The sequence below is a fragment of the Carassius gibelio genome, chromosome A14, assembly GCF_023724105.1.
Source record: "Carassius gibelio isolate Cgi1373 ecotype wild population from Czech Republic chromosome A14, carGib1.2-hapl.c, whole genome shotgun sequence".
NCBI lineage: Eukaryota > Metazoa > Chordata > Actinopteri > Cypriniformes > Cyprinidae > Carassius > Carassius gibelio.
The window spans coordinates 5894784-5919240 of record NC_068384.1 but is presented as its reverse complement, the minus strand read 5'-3'; the positions used below and the strand labels follow the sequence as shown (position 1 = coordinate 5919240).

At 34.3% G+C, this 24457-nt stretch overlaps 1 protein-coding gene across 6 annotated transcripts; it reads right to left on the bottom strand.

Moving 5' to 3' along the window:
* Nucleotides 1–617: 617 nt before the first annotated feature.
* LOC128027487 (complexin-2) lies at nt 618–23942 on the bottom strand. 6 transcript variants are annotated; one of them, XM_052615160.1, is made up of 4 exons: nt 23848–23942; nt 11952–12107; nt 6298–6473; nt 618–4329 (listed from the first exon to the last, which is right to left on the bottom strand). In XM_052615160.1, the coding sequence occupies exons 2-4, from the start codon at nt 11980–11982 to the stop codon at nt 4132–4134; spliced, it is 405 nt and encodes a 134-aa protein (XP_052471120.1). In that variant the 5' UTR covers nt 11983–12107; nt 23848–23942; the 3' UTR covers nt 618–4131. The 6 variants fall into 6 exon arrangements, with proteins under 6 accessions (XP_052471120.1, XP_052471121.1, XP_052471122.1 ...); XM_052615161.1 differs by having other exon boundaries at nt 11952–12110; nt 23848–23937; XM_052615162.1 differs by lacking the exon at nt 23848–23942 and adding an exon at nt 23701–23844.
* Between the last annotated feature and the right edge of the window lie 515 nt (nt 23943–24457).

The window sequence follows — 24457 nt, the reverse complement described above, 5'->3', positions numbered from 1 at the left end:
GGAGAAATGTTGAAATATAGCAACACATCATCTGCTCACCAGTGGATCCTCTGCAGTGAATGGGTGCCGTCAAAACAGCTGATAAAAACATCACAAGTAATCTACATGACTCGAGTCTTTCGATTATCATCTTGTGAAAAGTGAAAAGCTGCATGTTTGAAGTAAACACAAATCCATCAAGGAATTTTACATTTAAACTATTGCTTGTGGCTAAAATATGAGACTTCTATCCAAAATATTCAAAAAAAAAAAAAAAAAATCGGAATCAGGAGAGATATCACAAATGTGTGATCGCACTGTTTACAAATATTTTGGTTGTTAAAATGAGAACTACCAGATTTCAGAATAGCTTGAATTTCAGTAGCCATACAGACTCAAAGATGTCCTTTAGAACGGTTCATTTAGGAACTGTTCACGGGAAGGTTCTTTGGGTCTTGTCTGGCATCATTGCAAAAACACCTTTTTGTTTTGTAGTGCAGCTGATGTGTTCAACCAAAGACTCATGCTCCTGATATCATCCTTAAAATCATATCAGATCCATAAATGGTTAGTTTTCTGCTGCTGGTCATCTACTGTCCGATAGCACCTTAAAGATGACAGAATCACAGACACAGTCAGCCCTTTCACCCAGTTTATTCATGTAATCGAAAAATTACATAAAATGAGAAATTCCAAATTCGTCTGTGACACAAATGAAAAGAAATTAGACCTAAATAGTTTTGCTTCTGTGGGGAATCAACCAACTATACTGTGACCTCAAAAAGTATTTGAACAGAGGAGAAATTAATAATTTTTTTTGGTGCACTATATAACAACTTGAAAAAACTCCAAACTGAATGACATTAGATGTGATAAACTGTGATGAACTGAAGTTCAAGGACTAGAATCGTTTGTCTTCAGATGACACTTGATATTTTCTATCTAATCACATTTAAGTACGACCAAAAAGTGTCCAAATACTTGTTGACTTGGTGTTTAAATGTCATGAAGTGATGAACACACAATGTCTTTACGACAAGAGGAATACTGGAAGTACAACTAATATAATATCACATTTTCTGTCTGAGATCAAGTTGCGTATGATAAACGACAAGAAATGACCCTAGATGAGTATTAGCAATGGTTTTGAAATGATCTCTCCATTCTGTCAACCTGAATAATAGGCCTGAAAATTCATCGTATCTCAATAGACAGATGGGAACACATCCCTGGATAAAGGGTGCAGCTTCTGTTGCAGGGACAGTGATACATAAACAGGCACAACCTGACGCTCAGATTTGGTATTTAATGCAAAGTTGATCTGCATGCATACATGAACATTAGGACTCTCATATATCCCGGTTCCTCCGTCTTCATGACAGCGGACACAGCCTGCTTTAGACTGTACGCACAAAAGAGACATCAGTGGTACAACATGAAATAACATTGTACAGCACAAAGAGTTACAGACACACATAAATACACATGTACATTGAAAACAAACAGCACATACAGTACAGCACACTGTACTAAAGACTCTCTCTCTCTCTCTATAGAAAGTAAATACACTTTCTGACGTACTACTAAGAGTTAAATAGATTTCAACATACAGGAAACAGATGCAAGACTACAAGATGATTATTTTTTCATTAATTATTGCAGTCTAACAATATGGCTTTGACTAGTGGAAAATCTTACAGCACTACAAAAATGAAAAAGTCGATCTCATTCTTTCTTTCTAATGTAATTTTTAAAAAAAATTATTCCGCACTGTTAAAATTAAAGTCTACTTGTGTGTAGCATGTGCTATTCTAAAGTATGTAATTCTGTTTTTACTAAGATATTTTTTTTTTTACAAACTTTACAATCTTAAAGCATTTTGATCACAGAACAACCAGCCTAATGGGTACGGATATAATCCTGTCGTTATTTCATTTGCTAACAGAGTTTATAAAGGGACACATTTTTAATCTGACTGACTGGAAAACATATAACTACTGACTTTTTGAAATGAAAACGTATAGGTTTGTATTTCCCATCATGCAATACAATACCCATTTGAGAATTACTTTACAAAATATGTTTGCCTCTTTACCCCAGTGTTCATAAACATTTATGTAAACATGTATCCCTCGCCCGAAATATGCATCAAACATGTTTATCAAATGGCAGTGTTTACTCAATGCTTAAAAACATAAGGACATTAATAACAGAAATAAAAAAGCCCTAAGTCATCATATTTGCAACCCCACATTAGATTTGCCAGCAGTAAGATGAATATTTTAAGCAGCATTTTTAAAAATGATCATGCAGATATATTGTGTTTCACAGCAGGAATGATTGTTGTTGATCAGATGTGTGAATTTAACAGTTTATAGAAATATTTTCATACTGTTATAATAGAACTGTCAGCACAGTACTACGGTGTGGTTCATTTTCTCTTTGGTATTTTTTACTGTTGTGATTGAAGCTCATGCATTCTTATAATTAATGTAATTTTGTATATAATTTTGCATGTATAAATATATATATATTTAATCGATTAATAATTATTTTCAAAAACATCATTTAAAACTAAAGCCCTTTTCCATAATTTCATACATTATGCAAGTTTTTATCTTCACATAACTATTCAGCTAAGGTAGTTACTCTGATATTAAGGAACATCACAAATATTTAGTGAACCATGTTTTGTTTTTCATGTAATTGCAAATTTATATCTGAGATGAACTGAAAGTTATTAACGGACAACTGCATGGAAAAAAAGAATTTGGAATTTTGATTTTTTTTTTTTATGCAGAAAACAAAGCACAGAATTTCTCAGAATTCTAAGAAGAAAAAAACGTAGAATTTCCGTAGAATTCTGTCTTGTTTTCTCGTAATACCAAGTTTACATATTGCAATTCTGAGTTTATATCTCACCAATCTGAACTGTGAGAAACAAAGTCCAGACTGTGATTGCAAGAAAAAAAGTCAGCATTGTGAGATGAAAAGATGCAATTACCTTTTATAATTTTAATTCAGTGGCGGAAACTGGTTTCCATATAAAACAAAGCCTTCACTTTATGCAATAATCCTAAATTCATTATACTACACTTAGGCTTGTTTTTTTTTCTACAATAAAAACTAAAATCAAACCTTTACATAATATTCAGCAAGCAGTCATTCTAATATAGCAGAACATCCCAAATTATTTGTGACCCATCTTTAATTTTACATACAATTTGAACAGATAACAAACATAAAAAAGTTTTTTTGAAAGAGACCAGTTCATTTCTGATTGTCATGTGTGAGTAATCTAGCATCAGATCATCGGGATGAATGTGCTGTGAAACACTGACTGACTTCTGAATGCACACTAAAAGGGTTTGGGATCTCCAATCGTCCTGAATAACTCTTAATTGTAAAGATGATTTGGTCCGGTGTGTGCAATGATAAACTGTGGTGTTGTCACAGACAGATCTAGTACTTACTGAGCTTTTCCTGATCTTTTGCTGGCAAGGCTAACGTGAATATCACTTGTTTTCAAATCAAGAATAAAATATAAAATCTAAATAAATAATACATCATAGACGAGTGAGAACTGCCAGGCTGCAAACCATCTGAGCGTTCAGGCGGTCTAACGTGGCACATCTAACACAGTTTATCAGCGTCTCTCATTGTCACAGATGGCGCCGTATCATCAAACTCACTGATGGCAAACATAATTCATCATATACAGTAGTAGGATTTTGACCTCATGCAACTAGTCAAAGCAGTAGAGCTGCATTCAGCACTGACAATTTTTCGGTGAAAACGGGACAGTTATATCAAGCTAGAGTTTTAAAATCCTCTTGGGTTTTAACTAAACCGATCTATTCCCAGTGGCAGAGCTCAAGCTGTAATGTGCTGTTTCTGTCGGGCTGATGGTGGAGTACCTAAGGCAGCATCAGAGACCCTGGTGGTCAGTAAACAAACACAGAGACTTATAGAAAGTGTAAACAACCTGAACCTGAATGGCAGTGAAAAGACCGAACGTTGGCGGGTTATGATTTGTGTATCTATCCATAAGAGAGGAGCGATTAAAATTCTGTCAAGGCAGTGAAAAGCCTTTCACCTGTTTGGCAAAATTCCCCCCTCATCCACCTTCCTTGAGAAACAGCTTCATGTCTGTCACTTTTTAAACATGTCCTGCAGAGGTCCCGGCAGGAATTTGAGAACGGTGTCTAGAATGCTCTCCTCGTCCTCGTCGTCTTCCGCCCCACAGCCTGCTGGGATGGCCTTTTTGGGGCGAGTCAAGGAGCCTTCGCATGCTTGCTCCATAGCCGCTTTCTCCTCTGCCTCCTTCTCTTCTTTCTTCTTTAGACCATACTATGTTAACATAGAGAAAATATGAAGTGGTAATTAAAGCTGCGGTAGGGAACTTTTGACGCTCTAGCGGTTAATAAACAGAACTGCTTGCGTCTTGCGGAAGAACATCATAGCCGGAACTACTTCTCTCTGTTTATGTCTATGAAGAATCTCAAAGGTACTGGGTTACTCCGCCGCGGTACCCCCGAAGCAATCTAAAATAGTCCGAATATAAACACCTATTATAGGTGCACGCTAGTGATTCAGGACAAGCTAAAAACACGGTTTTGAAAATGGATTCATGGTGTACTCGCTTATTATATACATTTTTCTACATTTTGAACACAAACAAAGTTACAGACCGCAGCTCTGATTGGTTGTTTTTTACCGGGAGCGGATGACTTTCTGCAAATGGCAATAGGACACTGGGAGGAGCCAGAGGAGCTTGATTTTTTTCACAGATTATCTGTCTCATATTCTACTGTCAGGACATAATGACAGGTTTAACAAATACGAAAAAAATATATTTTTACAAAAGTTCCCTACAGCACCTTTAAACATGAGTAGAACAGGAGGAGTGGACTATTGAAAATATTGCAATAACACAATTTCTCATCGCTCTACTGTATCTTATGGATAAAATAAAATACCAAGAAATAAAAAGATTCAACACTATGCAAACAAAATAACTATAGTATATACATCATGTAATATACTATATGATGTGTTATATAATATACTATACTATTTGATCGATTCATAAAATAGTCATATTATGAAATATTATTGTGGTTTAAAATAACTGTTTTCTTTTTAAATATCTGCTAAAATGTAATTTATTTCTGTGATGCACAGCTGTATTTTCAGCATCATTACTTCAGTCTTCAGTGTCACATGATCTTCAGAAATCATTCAGATATACTGATTTGCTGCTCAAGAAACATTTCTGATTATTATTAATGTTGAAAACAGTTCAACATGGAAACCATGTAAAAAAAAAAAATCAGGATTTTTCAGTGAATGGAAGGTTCAAAAGAACAGCATTAATTTGAAACAGAAATCTTTTTTTACATTATAAACATTATAAAATTACCAACCCAAACTTTTGAATGGTGGTGTACTATACTACACTACACTAGAATAAAACTGATATTCTACATTATGTAACAAACAGAAAAAAAAAAGATAGTTGCCCTATTTTGGATGCACCTGAGACTTAGTTTCAAGACTAAAACTTCATACACAAAAGCCTTTTAGTATCTTAAATTCATGATTTATTCAGGCCATAAAGGCCAAACATTAACACATTAATATTTTAGCATTTAACTGTTGTCCTTATTTATCATATTGGACTTAAAGGGATAGTTTTTTCAAAAGTAAAAATTCCGTCATCATTTACATGTATGTATGCTCGATCCCCCAGAGCACCCAAAAACACGAGATAAATCAACTGAGATTCTAGAACTCTTCTGATTGGTGGATCTCACATAGGATCCCTTCGGGTCATAATATACACAAATGCCTCTTTACAGTAAAAACTCTTACTAAATTGAGTTAGTAACTTCTGTTGGATTGCAAATATAAGGTAATGTTTTTTTTTTTTTTATATATATATATATATATTTAGGCATTTTAAGGCGTTTTATATGCTTTTTATTTAATAAGTGTTGACAGAATCATAAATCTTCGCCTGAATGGATTTTCTTCTAATGTGGAAGACAACAGAAGATATTTTGAGTAATCAGTTCCCATTGACTTCCACTGTATTTTTTGTCCACACAATGGAAGTCGAAGGGATCTGAATCTGTTTGGTTACCAACGATCTTCCAAACCTCTTCTGCTGTGTTATGAATGAGATGAGGATGAATAAATGATGACGGAATTTCATCATTTTGGGTTCCATGTTTATCAATTGATTCACGCGTCCTGGTCTGAGTCTAATCAGTGGTCACAAGGAGCTGAAGTGAACGGGACATGTGGAAAGCGTACCTTATCTCGAATGGCCTGTCTGACCTTTTCCCTGTCGGCTTCCATACGAGCATGTTTGGCCTTTCGCTCCTCTTCTTGTTGTCTGAGCGCCTCCTGTCTCTCTTCTTCTTTCTTCTGGGCATCAGGGTCCTTCTCTTCCTCTCCTCCTAACATCTTCCCCATGTCTTTGGTTGCCCCTGTGCAAATAAAGAGCAAAGATATCATAAGGAGTTTTCAACGGCTGATACTGAAACATTAGTCACTACCATTCAATTTTATTCATTCAATTTTAATTTACTTTACTTTTCTTCATTTCTTTATACATTTGTTCAGCAAGGCTGCTTTAAATAGATTAAAAGTGACAGTAAAATACATATATAATTCTACTTAAGGTTTATATTACTTTCTTTTTGTACCTTTCTATTTATCAAAGAATCCTGAAAATGTGGATTTTTTTTTAAACAGTAAAATGTTTTTTTCAATAATTTTTTCGTCCTGTTTTACAGTAAAACATTAATGTCTAAAATTTCCATTTCAAAAATGTCTGTAAGATATTAAAATTTTATTTTTTGAAAATGAATGTACATATAATAATATATATATATATATATATATATATAAAGTTAATTTAATTAAATAGAATAAAAAAAGCAACAACAATTTGCAACTCAGCTAAGACACATATGCATATATTTAGAAACATTACCTTTTACCATGCTATTTATTTGTACTATATTTTGTTTATCAAATATATTTCTCTTGTTTAAAAGTTTTTAGGTGTAGGTGAGCTTCAGTAAGTCTGTACTTATTTAAATGTTTAAGAAGATTCCTATTTATTTCTCTTTATTTGTAAAACTTTTTATTCACCAAAGAATCCTGAAAAAATACAGAAAACAACCCATTTAAATTGGAAAATATATACTTTTCCACAGCATATATAAAAATGAATGTCTTCAATTCCAATAAAACACACACACACACACACACACACACACACACACCTTCAGTAAGTCTGTTCTTATTATTTTTTTTTACTTCATTCAAGAATCCAGAAAAAAATGTGAAAAAGTCTTAACAACACTGAAAACTTTGCCTGCACAGAAATTAAATTTAAAAAAATATAGTCAAACAGAGGAATTTGCAATTTTACTATTTTTACTGGATTTTTTTTATCAAACTAATACAGCCTTGGTGAACATAATTATATATTATGTGTTCACAAGTTTCTAAAGAGAGACTGATCAAGTTTTGCACTGTGAAATCTCCTAATATGATGATCCACTGAAGCCAAAATGATGAAATCAAACAGAGACGGCAGAATGATGCATGTGCCACTCCTCTCTCTGCCATCTGCTTCATTGGTGCAGCTCTAATACACAAGCTGTGTATTGTACTGTACATCATGTTTTGGTTTGAGCAAACAACACCCACAGGTCATTTTGGATAGTGCAACAAATGCTCTTAAGCAATGGCTGTGTTTGCATATACCTTTATGTTCACTTTAATCATATGTTTTAAAATGCAAAGCAAGCTGTGTTTGAGAATCATACACACTGATGTGAACGGTCTAAGCACGATTTGGTTGCAAACGCTGTAATATTGCTTTAAGTCAAGTCTGTGTACAGTCATTATCTGTACACTTATTCATTATTAATGGCATTCATTTATAATGCATGATTGTGCATTTGAAATCTATGCATTACCTTCACATGAGTTTAATTGCTTCAGTATAACACTGAGGACACTGAAGAGGAAAGGAGTGGCAGTGTACGCTTTGAGTGGTCTTTAACTGTCTGCATGTGTATGCCGAGAACAGCCTGAGCTGACATAACGTAGTTCATATCATGTCAAGCTGCAGGATGCCCATGGTCCACAAGAATCGCATGAAGTCATTCAGTTACTGTACCCTCAGGTCATTCAAAGCCTCAGCCAAACCAAACCCTCCACCAAACCAAAGCTTCCCGAGTTATAATTAACAACCTGCTCAGTTACTGGGACACTTAGTGTTAATCTAAGCTTTTACATTTGAACTTTAACAATGTCATGGCTAAAAGATGCATATGAAAGGTCTGTAAAAACTGTCAAAACAATTAATAAAATAAATAACTGTAAATATCCCAATTCTAACATTCCATGATATTAAAGTATTACATTTTAACACTGCTTTTTATATATATATATATATATATATATATATTTTTTTTTTTTTAATAACAAACTAAATAAATATTAAAAAAAAAAACACAATTTGTCTAATTTAAGTAATGTATTATTATCTTTTGCTTCTAAAGATGTGTATTTCTGCCATGACAACTCTTGGAGAGGTTTGCATGGTAATATACATGGCAATGTCAATGTGTTTGGTCTGCTGCTGCTGCAGAGCAAGTACAGAGACCTGCTACTTCCAGTACGTCCATGACTGCTGCTGTGTGATTGTAAGAAATACTGTTACTGCAGACAACCTTTTATAAACATCAGATCTGTACAGGTGGAGCTGGGGAGGGTGGGGGGTTTCTGAAGTGCACTGCAACTGCTACAGCGACCACTAGCCGAGTATTTGAATGTTTGAGCTGCAAGCTCATTGGTTGTTGATACAAAAAAAAAATAAAAAATCAATCGGCTGCACCACGTGACTAATGATGTCATTAAGTCAGACTGAGTTAGAGCCTATCAGCCTGTGCCAAAAATGATCTGTACCACAGTCATCTATTTAAGTAACAACTGCACAGTGATAGGTAAAATGCTCAGTATGTGTAAAAAACATGGCAAAAATTATAATTTTTGTCAAACAGGTTTCCTAAATACTCCTCTCTTCTGCCATTGGCTGATTCAACAGATAACCCCACCCTGGAGTCACACCATTGGTTAAGCCATTGTTGCTGTTGCCACGTCAATCAGTATGTTTAAAAACATGAATTTAAAAATACTAATGACAACTAATAACTAATAAAAAATTATTCAGATGGTTCAGATTTTCTCGTCCCATGTATTGTTCTAAAAACACAATGTAACTACCGTTCCTGAGAGCTTGAAGTAAGATATAGGGGACTAAATGTAGTCCTGTTGTCTGTTTAAAGCCACACAGAGGATGGTTAAAGTAACAAAAGAGCTGTATCCCTCTATCAGATACTTCATGGCTTTACATCAAAGCACTTGGCAGGAACAGCAGTGATGGTTATGGATGGACGAGCAAATCTGGGCTCTGCATAACGATGGCACTGCTATCTCTGGAAACAGCCTAATTCTTAATGATACGTGAATTATCAGAGCTTAAGAAATTAGCATATTAATTAAGTTCTTTTATAACAGCAGAGCAGTAGTAGTAAAATAGGTCACTTGCATTTTATAACCGAAACACTGCTCGCGTTTAATACAGTCTCTAATGCAAACAACTTGCATAAAGTATCTTACACAAAGAGAAGAGAATTTGAGAATGATTAATAAGAGGTTGGTGAGTGTATCTGGAGATATTTTGTGTAATAATATCCTTTAATAATGTCATGTGAGCCATTAACTCTTTCCATGCCATTTTCAGGCTTTCCGTGTTATCACTGTTATACAGTAGAGGGCACTATTGTACATCCTCTGAAAGAGTACTGAATCTCTGGATCAAAACCCAGCGAAGAAGACACAGATACTAGCAATCGCGTATGTAAGCAAATGCATATGCAAAATAACATTATCATCAAATATTAAACAGCATATAAATAAAAAATGAATAACGTTACTGAATGAAATGTCAACGCAGGAAGTGGTTTAGGACTGTGAAGCTTTGGCTTTTGATGGACTCGCTCTACTCCATCTATGTTTTGATTCTCCATCTATGAATCCTATCCAGATGTAGAATTTGATATTATTTTCTCAGCTTTCTGTTCAATATGTTGCATTTGTATGAAATTTACCCCCGTTCAAGTATAGATCCAAAAAAAAAATGCATAAAGCTAGAATAAAACTTTTTTTGTTGTTTAAAAGCAGAGCTCTGTTCTTTTTCTTTTGACATTTTGCATGTTCAGATATTCATATAACATAATATTCCGGGGCCATGACAATTTTGTGAAAATGTTCTAAAAATCTAAGAAGGGCTGTTCTGAATCTCAACATTTTCTATTACATTTTATGCCCGTATTCTGTTTTCCATCTTTCTTTAATAAAAGTCCTTCACACTAACAGACAACAAACATAAAGGTTGTTTTTTACCATCTGCTGAACGCCGACTCTTGAAGAAATTCTATATGCTTCTGAATAATTTGCAAGGGTTGAGGAAATCAGCCTAGGGAAAATCTGTTTAATAATGGATGATTTTCATGAGTAAATCATGCTCCATTATCCAGAGCTACGAAGCAGATTGTAAGGCGTGTCGCTTTATAAGATCAATGTTTAAAAACCAATTAAAAAACAAAAACACACACATTTGATACGATTTCTAGATGTAGGGATCAAATTCGGAGCATTTGCATATCTACATATATATATATGCACACACACACAAACACATACATATATATATATATATATATATATATATATATATATATATATATATATATATTAAAAGTGCCACATGACACTTTCTTTCATATTTCATTTGACGTTTTAGAGTTTATAGTCTCAATAAGACGCCTAGGCCTCATCCATGCAGAAAAGCAAAGGAACGGTGTAAAATATGACGTGAGGTGAAAAGACAATCTGTGTTTCTTAAAGACACCTCGTGCAGAAGGTTATTGTGTGGTCACAATGCAATCTGCTACATCTGGCCCACTCAAGTGAATTGACGGGAGAAATACATATCGTTTTATTGCTTATAGTCACTCAGCTGATGGAACCAAATCTTCAAATTGATTTAAGGGCTCAGTGACCTTTAGACTAAATTATGTTTATCAGATGGTGCAATGTCATATAAAGTAAAACTATAAGCAGATCAATAAGCACTTTGCTTTTTAAAAACATATTCCTGACTTACTTTATTATTACCAATTACAATGAGGTAAATTAACTGGTATAAATTTAATTTAAATTAACTGGTATAATACATTTAAAAAAAATTAATGTTTTAATATTTAATTACCAATAAATATTTTTATTTAATCAATTATTTTATCACATATCACATTTAACAGTAAACATCTCTACTGAGATCAATTCCTGCTTGAATTATGCATTTTAAATTTCTTAATTTCTTAAACACACACACACACACACATATATATATATAAAGAAGATTATATATTTATATATAATATATAAATATAAAAACATAAACCTTTCAGGTTGAAAGCCATTTCTTATTTTCATTGAGTGTAACTTGGTGTACTAAAATAACTAAGACTGATGTAAACATTTATAAAAAATACAGTATATATAAAAATATATAAAAACAAACAAAAATGGCTAAATTAGTTAGCCGACTAAATTAATTAAATTGATTTAGTACATTTATAAAACAAAATTAAATGAAAATGGAAAACCTAACTAAAGCGAAATATTAATAAAAACTATCGTGTCATAATAATAGTAAAGTACAGAACACTACGTACAGAAACAAAATAACCAGAATTGGTCCTAACCAAACAGACCTGGACTGAGACTCATTCACACACAGTACATCTTTGTAGAAACAGAACCGTGTGTTATGTCTATCATGTCTGTCATCCACAGCAGTAGTTGATGACACTTACCACCCAGCGCTTGCTTCATCACAAAATCCATGGTGCACTCAGATACGTGGTCTGCTTCCAGCTAAAGGGAATGTTGCATTTAGTCTAGCAGTGATCCTGATTCAGCCGATCCACCACAGTGTGTCAGTCTTCAGTGTCCTGATGAATCCTTCACACCTACTGGGAACAGGAGGATGTACATCAGAAATCCTGACAGCTCGGTTAGATAATACTGATCACTACAGTCTCAATACAAGCTCATCCATCACATCTGTGAGCATCTGAGCTGGAGTTTAACAATGCTTCTAAAAAACACCTAAAGATGCACGACACAAGACTAAAGAACAGCAGTGAGATGAATCAAAGAAGCATTAAACAAACCAGAATTACGTGTGTAACTGTTTGTAACTAGTTCCTATTATTTACGTAAATCTGCCTCCACTTACCAGCTTCATCTGTTCTTCTTGGAGAACTCCTAACTGAACATTAAACAAAACTGCATGCTTGAATAGCAGGAACATGACAAACTCTCTCTCTCTCTCTCTCTCTCTCTCTCTCTCTCTCGCTCCAGTAGCTTCATTCATACTCGGTCACACTCCTCCCCCTCGTTTTTCCATCTCCCTTTAGCAAAAAAGAAATGTATTCTGTTAAATTTAAAGGAGGTATTACCCCAATTACTGCATGTTTCGGTTCAGCTTTTCAAACATTGCTTTATTTTTATGACATATTTTTTTCTGTATTCTCCCTGTAGAAATATTATTGTATACACAACTACACTTCTGTCTGAACACACACACACACACACACACATACATATATATGTATGTATATTGTTGCCATGCTGTTTGCTCATCTAGGTCTTTATGTAAACCTACATAATGAGAAAAACATGATTAAAATCTCTCCAAAATCATCCCCTTTAAAGCACCACCATGAAAAATATTTATTATTAATACTTAAACTTTGTTTTACCAATGTAGCTTAAAATTACATCAAATACTAAGATTCAAATAACTTTTTTTGCACAAAAAAATCAGTAGATTGTAAGAAAAATGGTAAGATATGTATTAAAGATACAACAAAAATTCTAAATCTAGACAATCTAGTGTTCCTGACCCATGCAGCGGCTGATCTTTCATTCTAGAGTCAAAATGAGGCTGTGCTAACAACCGCCATCTCTGATTAGCATAACACAAAGCATCCTTCTGTGACCTTGAGGATGGGTTTGTGAGCCATTTATCCCGTTCAATTCAACCTGCCTCCACTACCACATCAACACACACACAGTATCGATGGAGATGGGATGCTTAACAGATAATAACAAATGCATGGGTTTTTGGGTCCTAATAAATGGTACTTTTTACAAAAACAGCAATAGTATGCCTCAGTGAGACATATATTAAATATAAACATAACTGCATACATGATAACTTTATATTTAATACTTTATATATAGATTTTTTTTTTTAAATACATGTATCAGCTGTATAAACGAGATTAAAGCATGTCAACTGATTCATTGTAAATTAGAGTACCACATAAGCAAGAAATAGTAACACTTTACAGTTACCGGTACATGAGATATTTTTTCCACAATTTTTTTTTTGTCTGAGCACCAAAAAATCAATTGATTTGCATGGACAGATTGTGGCATAAAGTACAGTAAGTAACTGTGAATGTATCCGGTGGTAGATTATCCACTTCAGGCATGGATCTCTGTGGCAGTGCAGTAATGACTTCAGTAAAGATTCATTCTCCATGATTCTCTCCATATCCTCTCTTATCTTCTGGGGGATCCTTTCAAGAACAGCCATTTAGGAGTGATACACATAGTCTCTGATTACTTCCATTAAGCCTCTTTGAAGCTATCTTCAGCCACAGTTTAATGAGTCAGGTAAAAGACGCTCGGGGCCAGTTCAACTCAATAGATATGGACAAAGAAAAGACTTGTCATGTGCACATAAACTGACAGCTACTATTAAATACTGTAGAAACATATTTTTTTCTGTCCCCACAGCACTGGAGCTTCAGCTTAAAGGCAAATACACACATTTAAAATGCACTAAAACTCTGAAACAAAGAAGCACTGAAAGCAAAAAGGAGAGAAAATATCATCAAGGAAATATCAGCATGTTCAGTCATTTTCAGCAGCCTTTCTTGTTCCTTGATAATGTTACCTGAATACACCACACAGATTGCATCACTCCACTTTTGTGTTTGTTCATTCCAGAAAGCTTGTCTGCAAGCCATTATTTTAATTATTCCGCACACCGTTTGCAGCCCTATTATTATTATTTTTTTTAAAGTCATTTAAGTAATCTACCGATCCCAAGTTGTGGGGTTTTCACTGACTCTTTCAGCAGGTTGCATCATGTCAGCAGGTGACAAGTGGGTGTCTTTTTGAGTAATTCATTGAATCATTCTTTCAACTAATTCAATCAAACAGGAATTAAATAAGTAAGTCAGTCACTGAGTCATTCATTCAATCAATTCATTCAAAACCGCTGAAATTGCTCCCAATAGCCTTATTTAGGATACTATTTGAGGGACAGCCATTTGTAGTGGAGTCCTAAACCATAGTATATTATCATTTCCACTCATTTAATCCCATAATACATTAATTTACTTGTTTTCATTTATTAATTCAATGAACTATATAAATGAAGCGATGTAGTGAAAACTGGATGAGGTAGAAGCAAATTCAAAAAACATCTACTGTCTTTAATAATTGAGTCATTGAATCATTTCCCTGGTTTAATTGACTCATTGATTCATTATAAAATCAAACACCACTACTGTGGCTGTAGCTATTTTCTCTGGCCAACCAAAAACAGACAATGTTACAGAAAATATTGCATCTAAATGTAAGATTCTAAATATTAACTTTCTGTTTATTGAACTATATAAATGCAATATATTCACATTACTGCAGTTTTTCCAAATATCAGCATAGCTATATGTCTAGCCTCTATATTGCATTACATATAGACTACTTATACCATATTTTCCGGAATATAAGTCACACTTTTTTTCATAGTTTGGCTGGTGCTGCGACTTATAGTCAGGTGCGACTTATTTATCAAAATAAAAATTGACATGAACCAAGAGAAATGAACTAAAACAAATGAACCAATAGAAAACATTACCATCTACAGCCGCCAGAGGGCACTCTATGCTGCTCACTGCTCCTGTAGCCTACACTGAAGACATAGAGCGCCCTCTCGCGGCTGTAGACGGTAATGTTTTCTATTGGTTCTTGGGTCTAAATAAATGCGACTTATAGTGCAGTGCAACTTATATACGTTTTTTTTCCTCATCATGACGTATTTTTGGACTGATGTGACTTATACTCAGGTGCGACTTATAGTCCGAAAAATACGGTAATGAATGCACATAAAAATAAAATGTTTGAGTGCTTAAAGACATTCAATATAGCAGTATTATTAACGCATGAAGAAAATGACACAAATTTTTTTTTTTATTCTAACCAGGTAACCAATTCAGTACTGTAAAATATCATAGCACTGCCCAATTATTTGCAATTACATTCTAGATCTAACTTTCCCCAGATGTTTAGGACACCGTTTCTACTAAACCACATTACAGAGAATATATAGAGTGATCAGATCTGCCCTACATTTTTTTAATAAGGATATTTTCCTTTTTTTAATAATAAAAAAATTAATAATAAAAAGAACAACATTTAACTAGGGGCAATAAACATGCCTGACATTTACAAAAGGTTTTTAGGCATTTCTGAAATGTTTACACCAACACAAATGAGTAATAACCATTGTTTCAAACTAAATTTATTGAAAATACATTTCAAGTATGAGAATATAACATGAGGAAAAATATGTCCAGTTGAGTAAAATTGTTGAAATAGAGAATTATATTAAGTATTTAAATGAAATTATTTAGTTTATAGTTTCTGACATTTGCAGCCTAAAACACAAGCCTGAAATGAACAATATTTTTCGGTTGAGTTGCATGTGCATGAAGCCGATGGTGAGTCGTACTTAGTTTAGCTTCATTTATTCTGTGACATTTCTGCTGAGTTTGCCAAACCACTTTGTGCTTCAATTATTACTTGATTAAAAAAGAAAACATTGCAGTTAAAATGCCAAATTATCATGAAACCATGCACGCAGTCTGGAGCCTGGAAATCTGCCAGAGCAAAATCTTTAAACCATATGCCAATTGCCACAATTTTATAACATAAAAACACTGATTATGCAACTGTAACAACAAACCGAATGGTTCCAACCCACACTGTACACTAGATACGTCTGGACAGTAAATAAGGAACCGATACACTTCCCGCACAAGAGAAGACGTGGGAGGCTGTGGGAGAGAAACAGGAAGGCACGGCATGAAGGGTAATTACGTTAAACTCAGAGCAGCTCTGCTTGGTTTACAAAGCCATTCTGACAGAAGAGCACCATTCAGGGTTAGATTAAATTTGTGGCATGGGGCCTGGCCATCCATCCCAACACACAGGAGCAGGAAAGCAATCTGTTCATTCTCAGCATGTGTATTAATACATCGTGCCTGGAATCATTTTGCCGAGGTTCGACATTTATTAGCACAACAAAACATAAATCTAGTGCAGAGCATCATATCATGTGTCCTAATATTACTGCTATATTACTAAAAGACTGTACAATAAATGTAATGCCTCAGAGCTGGATGATAAGCTCCTCCTCAGAGGTCCATGATGTATCAGAGCATCAACACACACATTTTTTATTTATTTATTTTATTTTTATATATATATATGATTCTTACCTTAAAGGGTAAGTTCACCAATTTTTTACCAACTTTATATCGTTACATTGTCGGTAGTATAAGTAAATGAATAATGTGTATTATTTAGATATTTATATAAGATATCACCATATATCTGTCAAACAAAATTTCAACAGATGACGTGTTTTACATCACCTGTGACAGCTTTTATTAAAACTCAGTCTTGTCAGTGGTGAATTATTATTATTATTATAATTATTATTTTTATTATTATTTTTTGTATTATTATATAAAGCATTTAAAATAATTAGAAAATGGACCTAATAGCAGGATATGTTGTTTTTATAGTGAAATTAGTGATTAAACAACTTATTAAAAGGCTTTTCAGCAAAGTTTAAACAGTAAAACACAAAGTAATTCATAAAATAGCTGAAATGTGCAAAGTGCAAAGTTTTGTCTGACTAATTCTGTAATATAAATATATGTAAAATATAATCATAACTACGTAAATGATAATTTTATACCATTTAAAATATTTTTTTAAAAATTATTCATGTTGTTAAAGAATGTAAATTGGTTAATTGTAATTTAGCTTATTACATACAGTAAAAAATAGTAACTTTTCATTACATGTAATTTAATTGTAAAATACTGTCAAATCTATGTTTTTCTATAGTGCCACCTGTATTATGGTGGTTATTTTAGGGAAACAAACTGATTTTTATAGTTAAAATTTAGTTTTAAAATTTTCAATTTGTTTTTATCTTTCATTATAATTTTTCTTAAAGTTTTGGTAATTCTGTTGTGTGATTTTGTCATTTTTATTAGCTTCTTAATAATTTATCATCTTAATTTGAGTTTTAGTTATTTTACTGTTTTTATGGTTTTAGTGTAAAAGAACTATAATGACCCGATCAAATAGATATATAAACATTAACGGTAATATCACTTAATGTAATCTAGCTATGAGTGGTCTTGTGTTGTCTTTTTACAGTGAATTTAATGGTATTTTTGTACAATTATTGCCTTACTTTTTCACACATATAAATTTGACGATGTCAGAGATAAGTCTATGTTAAGTCACTATGGGATCATAAATATCAGATAATTTCTATTCAGACAGAACATTTCTCTACAGAATTTACAAGCATGCCACCAAAACATGAAAGCGAATCATCGTCAAAAAAGTCATTAAGTAATTTGTTCATATCTGCTTTTGACACACCTATCTTATCTCATATATAAGAGTAAAGAAGAATAAGGAAAGTACATAACGAAGGGAATACAGTAACGTTACATAAGCTCTTCATGACCTCTGCTTTTGACTTTTCAGAGATTTCTGCCCAGTGAAGCAAAGGTGACAGACATCTTGTTTTTGGAGAGTTTTGAAAACTTGATGATCATCAAAAAAAAAAAAAAAAAAAAAGATAAAAAAAAGAGTGATGAGTTAGAAGATGGAAAGAGAAAGCATGATGTGTACTGTGGCTCTCTATATGAAGCATACAGACTTTATTAGAGCCACAGAAATCTTCCAGCCTAGAGTGAAGTCATTATACATACGAACAGGCGATCTGGAACAAATATAATGTAATTTCATGGAAAACTATGTGAGTGGCGCTCTGTGGAGCAGCAGGATTTCTGTCGACTGCATGAACATGAATAGCTTTAAATAAGCAACTTGCATGGCAAATGCATGAAAGTGACCAATTGGATATAAACTAATGCAAATACAGTAGATAGTAACAATCGTGACCAAACATTTGGGTCGGACTTGAGTGTGTTTTGCTCGCACTGTTTCAACCGCTTGAGGTGCTGCTAATGTTCATGTCCTCTCAGCCTTTATGAGAAACATAAAAAATATGGGTATGGATTTTTGCCGATAGCCGATAGTTCCAGTAATTAACTATCGGTGCCGATAAATCAGCAAAATCAATTAATCGGTCAACCACTAAAATATAAACTGTCAAATGTTGACATCAAGTGCTTATTTCATTTTATACCATGGTCTGTCTGAATACTTGATTCTGATTGGCTGGCAGTTATGAATTAAAACCATTTAATGTACAGATAGTTCCAAATTAGTTTAATCACCGTTCTATATTAACTTTTGGGAAATGCTTTAATCGAAACATACATCACTTGCACACAAACACACATACACACCGGGAGAGAGAGAGAAATAAGCACAGAAACTTCTCGTCAGCACTTCCCTGTGACTTTTATTAATAAAATAGCCTTTGGATCACTATATTATATTCCTCAGAAATAAAGTTGCAAAATCGCTGTTTTCGCTAAATTCATAGCATCATTCTCTCTCTTTCTCTCTTGATCAATCGATAATAAATTAAATAATACTGCAATGTTTCATCTCTGTGTCTGATCTGAAGCGGGCAGAATGCTAGCGCTAACAAGTCGTAACTGACGAAAATATTCCGGTCAAATATTGCGCTACAACTTGTCAATGCTGGCAAATGAGCAATGCACAGCATCAAATGGTTCTTGGCCTCCATGTTGTGCATTAAAATGATTACAATCATAATTAATCAGCCGTGCATTATTCTTAACTTGAGCAGTGTTATTTTAGCTTTTATTATTTTTTTTATTTTGAATTTGTTTGTCATTTTAGCTAAAGATTTAGTCGTTTTGTTTTGTTGTAATTTGTCATTTTTATTACACTGTAAAAAATAAAAACCTCTAGTTTCCAGTGACTGGTTACATATTTTTTTTTCAATTGGCCTAATTTTATTTATTAAATTAAATTCACACTAATTCAATTTCTCCAATTTAAACATTTAAATGTAGTCACTAATTCACACATATTCAGTTCGGCCAATTGAAAAATGTAGATGTTATCAATCTATGGAAAAAATTGTGTTGGAGAGGTCAGAATTTGTATAATTTTTTCAAAATTCCAGTTAAAATTATTTCAGTTTTAATTTAAGTTATTTTAGTGCATCAAGTTAAACTAAATGAAAATGAGAAATACTGCCTTGACAACTAGCTAAAATAAAATGTTTAAGTTATATATTTTATTTTATTATATAATAATTTTGTTTATACTATTTCACATGGCAAATGTTTTTAATTGGCTTTAGTTTTTATTTATAATAATTAGTTACTAATAACATTAATATGTTAAATTGTTAGTTATATTAATAAAAATAGAAAATTTAAGTAAAAACTTTTTGGAGTGCCTTTTTCAAGTAAGGAAGTACAGCACTGGTTGGAAATTGCTGGTACAGAAGAAAAATATGATATTTTACACCAGTGTATATCACAAGTCAACACTGGCACCCACTTAAGCCAGTATATGAATATGAATATTACATCGTCTGCTGCGTGAGAGCAGTTGAGGACTCTTGATTTCAGGAAGGGGGTCTGTAGCTACTTCCACTGACCTCCTGCTATGTAATTGTCAAAGTCTATCATTGCATGCTGGGTCGGGCTCACACAAGAGGTCACGGGAACCCCTCTCTCCAACGGGGGTCAATTAACTCTTGTCACATTAAAGTTATCATGTCATCTACACATTAGGATATTGTTGCTGACTGCACCGTTTAACACCTGATTCATTTATATTGTGCTGCTGCTGTATTCAAACAGAGGCTGTGCATTACAAACAGATGGGAAGAACTGGGAGAGATGAACAGTTGTGCTGAATGCACGCAATATTTTTGTGCGCAATCTTGTGAGAATGCCTGAATAAATCTGTGCACATATTGTGAAATACTGGACCACCTGTGCAAAGAGATTAGAATTCATGCGTAATACAATATGCCTGTTATTGCTTTACATGTCAGACAGATGGTATTTTCCTGTCTAATTAGGATGTTATTGGCCTGAATAAGCGTCATTGGGGACTTCATTGAAGGCTTCCACACTTCCTAAACTCATTGAATTATTATATTATCCTACAGCCACAAGGTATCATATTTCCTGATTACACATACACATCGGCTTTGCACTAAAACTGCACATGAGCTGAGCCATATAGGTTGTCAATTTCAGCCAACTCAGGCCTCTTCCTCGAATCTGAAGTGTTTTCAGTGTTTGTATGCCAAATGGCTAACCATGCAGAGGCAGTAAAAATCTGGAGAAGGGAGATAAGCTTTCAGCTGAAATATTTGCTGCAAGCATTTCATCCAAAGAGCATTAACTTCAGACCATTTAGCCAAATTAAAGGTCTTTTCAATTATAATCAACCCATCTAACATCTTTCCACAGTTTTACTCGGTAACATATATATCTGGTTCACAAAATCGTCCAGGTGCAGTCAAAGTCTATTTCTGTCGAGTTGGTTGGTGAATTAAATGAAGTAAAAGAGTTTATCATCATGGATGACAAATTGCAATAATCACAAAAAATGTGCATGGGAAAATGTCACTCAACAATTATTGGCCATTTGACATAGAGAGCCTGTTTTATTTTAAAGCATTTCAATGGTGACAATAGAAGCATGGCCTGCAAGACGGAATATGATCATAAAGCCTCACAATGCAATTTGATGGAGGTTTGAACACAGCTATAAATAATTCAGCACTTGATTCCTCCCCTGCAGCTAGACCTCTCAGCACCAAACACACAGCGGAGGCTTCAAAACCTCCACTCCACACCTGTCACCAACAACGCTCCTTCCACTCGCGCTGGAGGACAGATGTGTCCATATGACTGACTTAAAGTGGCATGAATCTGACTGTTTTGGTTATGAAATACTTTCCGAATTTATTTTAAATAACTGAAGGTAGGCAGACCAATTCCATTACTTTGTTTAAAAATGCTATAGCAGCACAAAATGACACTTTTCTTGTTCACTTTTTAATAAACTGCTGATTTCAATCCAACAGTCTACAGCCAATTTAAAGCCATATATGTATATTAAAGTTAAAGGGATAGTTAACTCCAAAATGAAAATTTGCTGAAAATGTATCAACCTCAGGCCATCCAAAATTAAAAATTTTAAATGTAAAATTTAAATTGAGTTTGTTTCTTAGTGGGAACAGATTTTAAATAATCTAGCATTCCATCACAAGCTCACCAATGGATGCTCTGCAGTGAATGGGTGCTGTCAGAATGAGAGCACAAACAGCTGATAAAAACATCCCTTCTGGCAAGTCCACGTCCATAATCCAAAATAACGCCTCCTCCAGTGAAGAAGTCTGTCCCCTGTTGTTCTCTCACATCAATATCCAATATCCAAATTTGTTTAGAAATGATTTACACTGTTTCACATCTGTGCATATTTCTCTCCTGATTTAGTCAAGATGACCTTTTACACTGGATAAATAAATATTATGGGTAGAGGACTGGGTATATTAGCCAAAAACAAAGGTTTGAAGATAAAATAAATATATAATAAATTCTTAATAATGGATTTGTTTTTTTTTAAATCATGCAGCTTTTCACTTCACAAGATGTTAACTGACGGGTGACCTATTCCTTTCCATTCCAGAATAATTACACAGACAAATGAACATGCACTTAGACACATAAATTGTGCATAGACTGTGCTTTCCTTTTGCTGTTGCAAAAGTTTCATGACAATTTGGCTGCTATATCACCCGGTAAACATCAAGCAGCATAGCCAATCTAAATCAAGTTTTTACATATTTTTTGAAGCAGAAAAAATGTGATCTTATCTGCTCCAGCACTATACATCCATTTCATGCATCCTTTCTCTCTTTCGCTCCTTTTATCTCTTCTTACACTCCCGGTCTCTCAGAGACAGCACATGAATAATGGTCAAGGGTTAGGACTAATTCCCATTCTTGCCTGGGGTCGGAAGTAAGGAATAGTAATGTGCATTTACTGCGTCTAATCAGGGGGAATTCTTTTGAAAGCGAGAGTTGCTGCCTCACGTGTATAAGAACAAAGGTGATGCATGCAAAAGCCATTTGAACATCTCAAAACAGAATTACTGTAACTGCTTATAAGCTATATTTCATATTAATAACATTCATGCATTCACATATTACATTACTTAAGTTTGGGGTCCCAGCAAATCCACATAAGAACATGAATTATTTAGCAAAATGTATACATGATAAAATAATCTCCTGCCAGTGTTAATTTAAAAAAGATATGAGATTTACATTACAATTTTCAATGAGAAATAGCTGGCAAATTTTACAAATAATTACACGGCAAATTACATTACATTAAACATGATATTTAGAAGCAGAGCGCCTGTAAAGATAATGTACTTCAGTAATCATTTACAACTTTGACAAAATATTAGTGTATTTTACAGCACAAATTAACCTCCAATATCACAATATCAGTCAACATTCACGGAAATAAAAAATGCATGCATCATTTATGTTAATATATGTCTTCTTGATCAATAAGCACATTCAAGAATTGGAAGCCAAATATAATAAATTCATTTCAAAATTGCTATTATTATTTTTACATTTGCATAATTGGAGTCCATCTCAACAAAATATGATTTTGTTATTTGGTGTCCGTTACTAATATATAAATATAGCTACTGTTTGCTCATGATACTTTTAAACCTTCATCAAATTATTAGATATTTCCAACATTTTCATTCTGTTTCAGTCTGAACAGGAGAAAATTTATATTCAAAGAATTACATAATAAGCTAATATTATGGACAGTAAGAGCATATATAAGGAACGAGTTGTCCTATGTACCAGGCAATGTTGGAGCTCAAGGCAGTTTTAGGATCAGATACTGGTTTCTGATTCACACATGCACTCCATCTGAGCTCAACCCCACTGTCAGAAAAGATCAACAGTGGGACCATGCATCCCATTCAGCTGTTTTTGGCCTTGCCTTCCACCGGTACACAATGCAATCATGCAGTCCATCAGCTGACAGATTCATCAATTGCTGCACCTGCGCACACTGTGGTCTCTCATCACGCACGTCAAACTCGCTTCTGTCTCTACCGCTAACCTGCAAAACGCACAAGGCATCTCAAAGCACCTGGCAGGAAACTCACATTTCACTCGCCCTTTACTCACAAGCATGGAGCTGAAACTGGCAGATCACGCCTTACCCTGCGTGCTCAACCCTCTCCATCGCCGAGTTCGCACCATGGCACACCGCTCAGCACCAGCAACATGCTGCATTCAGCGGCAACAGCGAGCCGAGTCTGATCAAATGGATGGAGAAAAGAGCATGCGAGGAGCGAACATTTACAAACCTCGAGGTGGCGGCTCTGTGTTCCTGACTGCTTTGAATTCCGCGTCTGATGGGTGCTGTTCTGTATCGAATCTCCCCCTCCCTTCCTCCCTTCCTCCCTCGCTTGTCAGATTCTCCCTCGCCCGCCCCTTTTCCACCCTTTGCCATGAAGAACTGTTCCTACAGCGTTACGAGGAGGTTTGAAACCCCCCAAAGGAGGTCCAAACAAAATGCGCGGACTATTGTGTTTAAATACTCTTTTCAAATGTTTCCGTAAACACCAAAGTTCTATTTAGAAGTTAGTCAGAGCGCGTCGTCAGACTGAAGTCGCGTGCGCCGGAGAACGCTGTTCTATTGTCATTGTGTTGATTAAACATGTATAGGCTACGTCACAAGTTTAGCGATGGATAGCATTGAGTTTGTGTGATTCGAGAGCGAGACAGCTGTTTTCGTTTAAAACTAGGAATTTAATTAGCGATTTTCAACCTTTTTTTAGATTTCCTTTTTTTCTTTTTTCTTCTTTTTTTTCTTTTTTATTTTGTCTGAATGTAAATGTAAATGAACTTGCATTGCTTTGAGGGTGGGGGCATTTTATGCTGAATAATGACTTTTTTTGTGGCAATTTATGACTT

What these genes read in the sequence shown, in the direction of transcription:
- LOC128027487 (XM_052615160.1), bottom strand. Translation starts at nt 11,982, where the DNA reads ATGGATTTTGTGATGAAGCAAGCGCTGGGTG. An exon ending in GATGAAGCAAGCGCTGGGTG is followed by an intron (nt 6,474 to 11,951) that starts GTAAGTGTCATC and finishes TTATTTGCACAG; the next exon opens with GGGCAACCAAAGACATGGGG. An exon ending in GACAGGCCATTCGAGATAAG is followed by an intron (nt 4,330 to 6,297) that starts GTACGCTTTCCA and finishes ATGTTAACATAG; the next exon opens with TATGGTCTAAAGAAGAAAGA.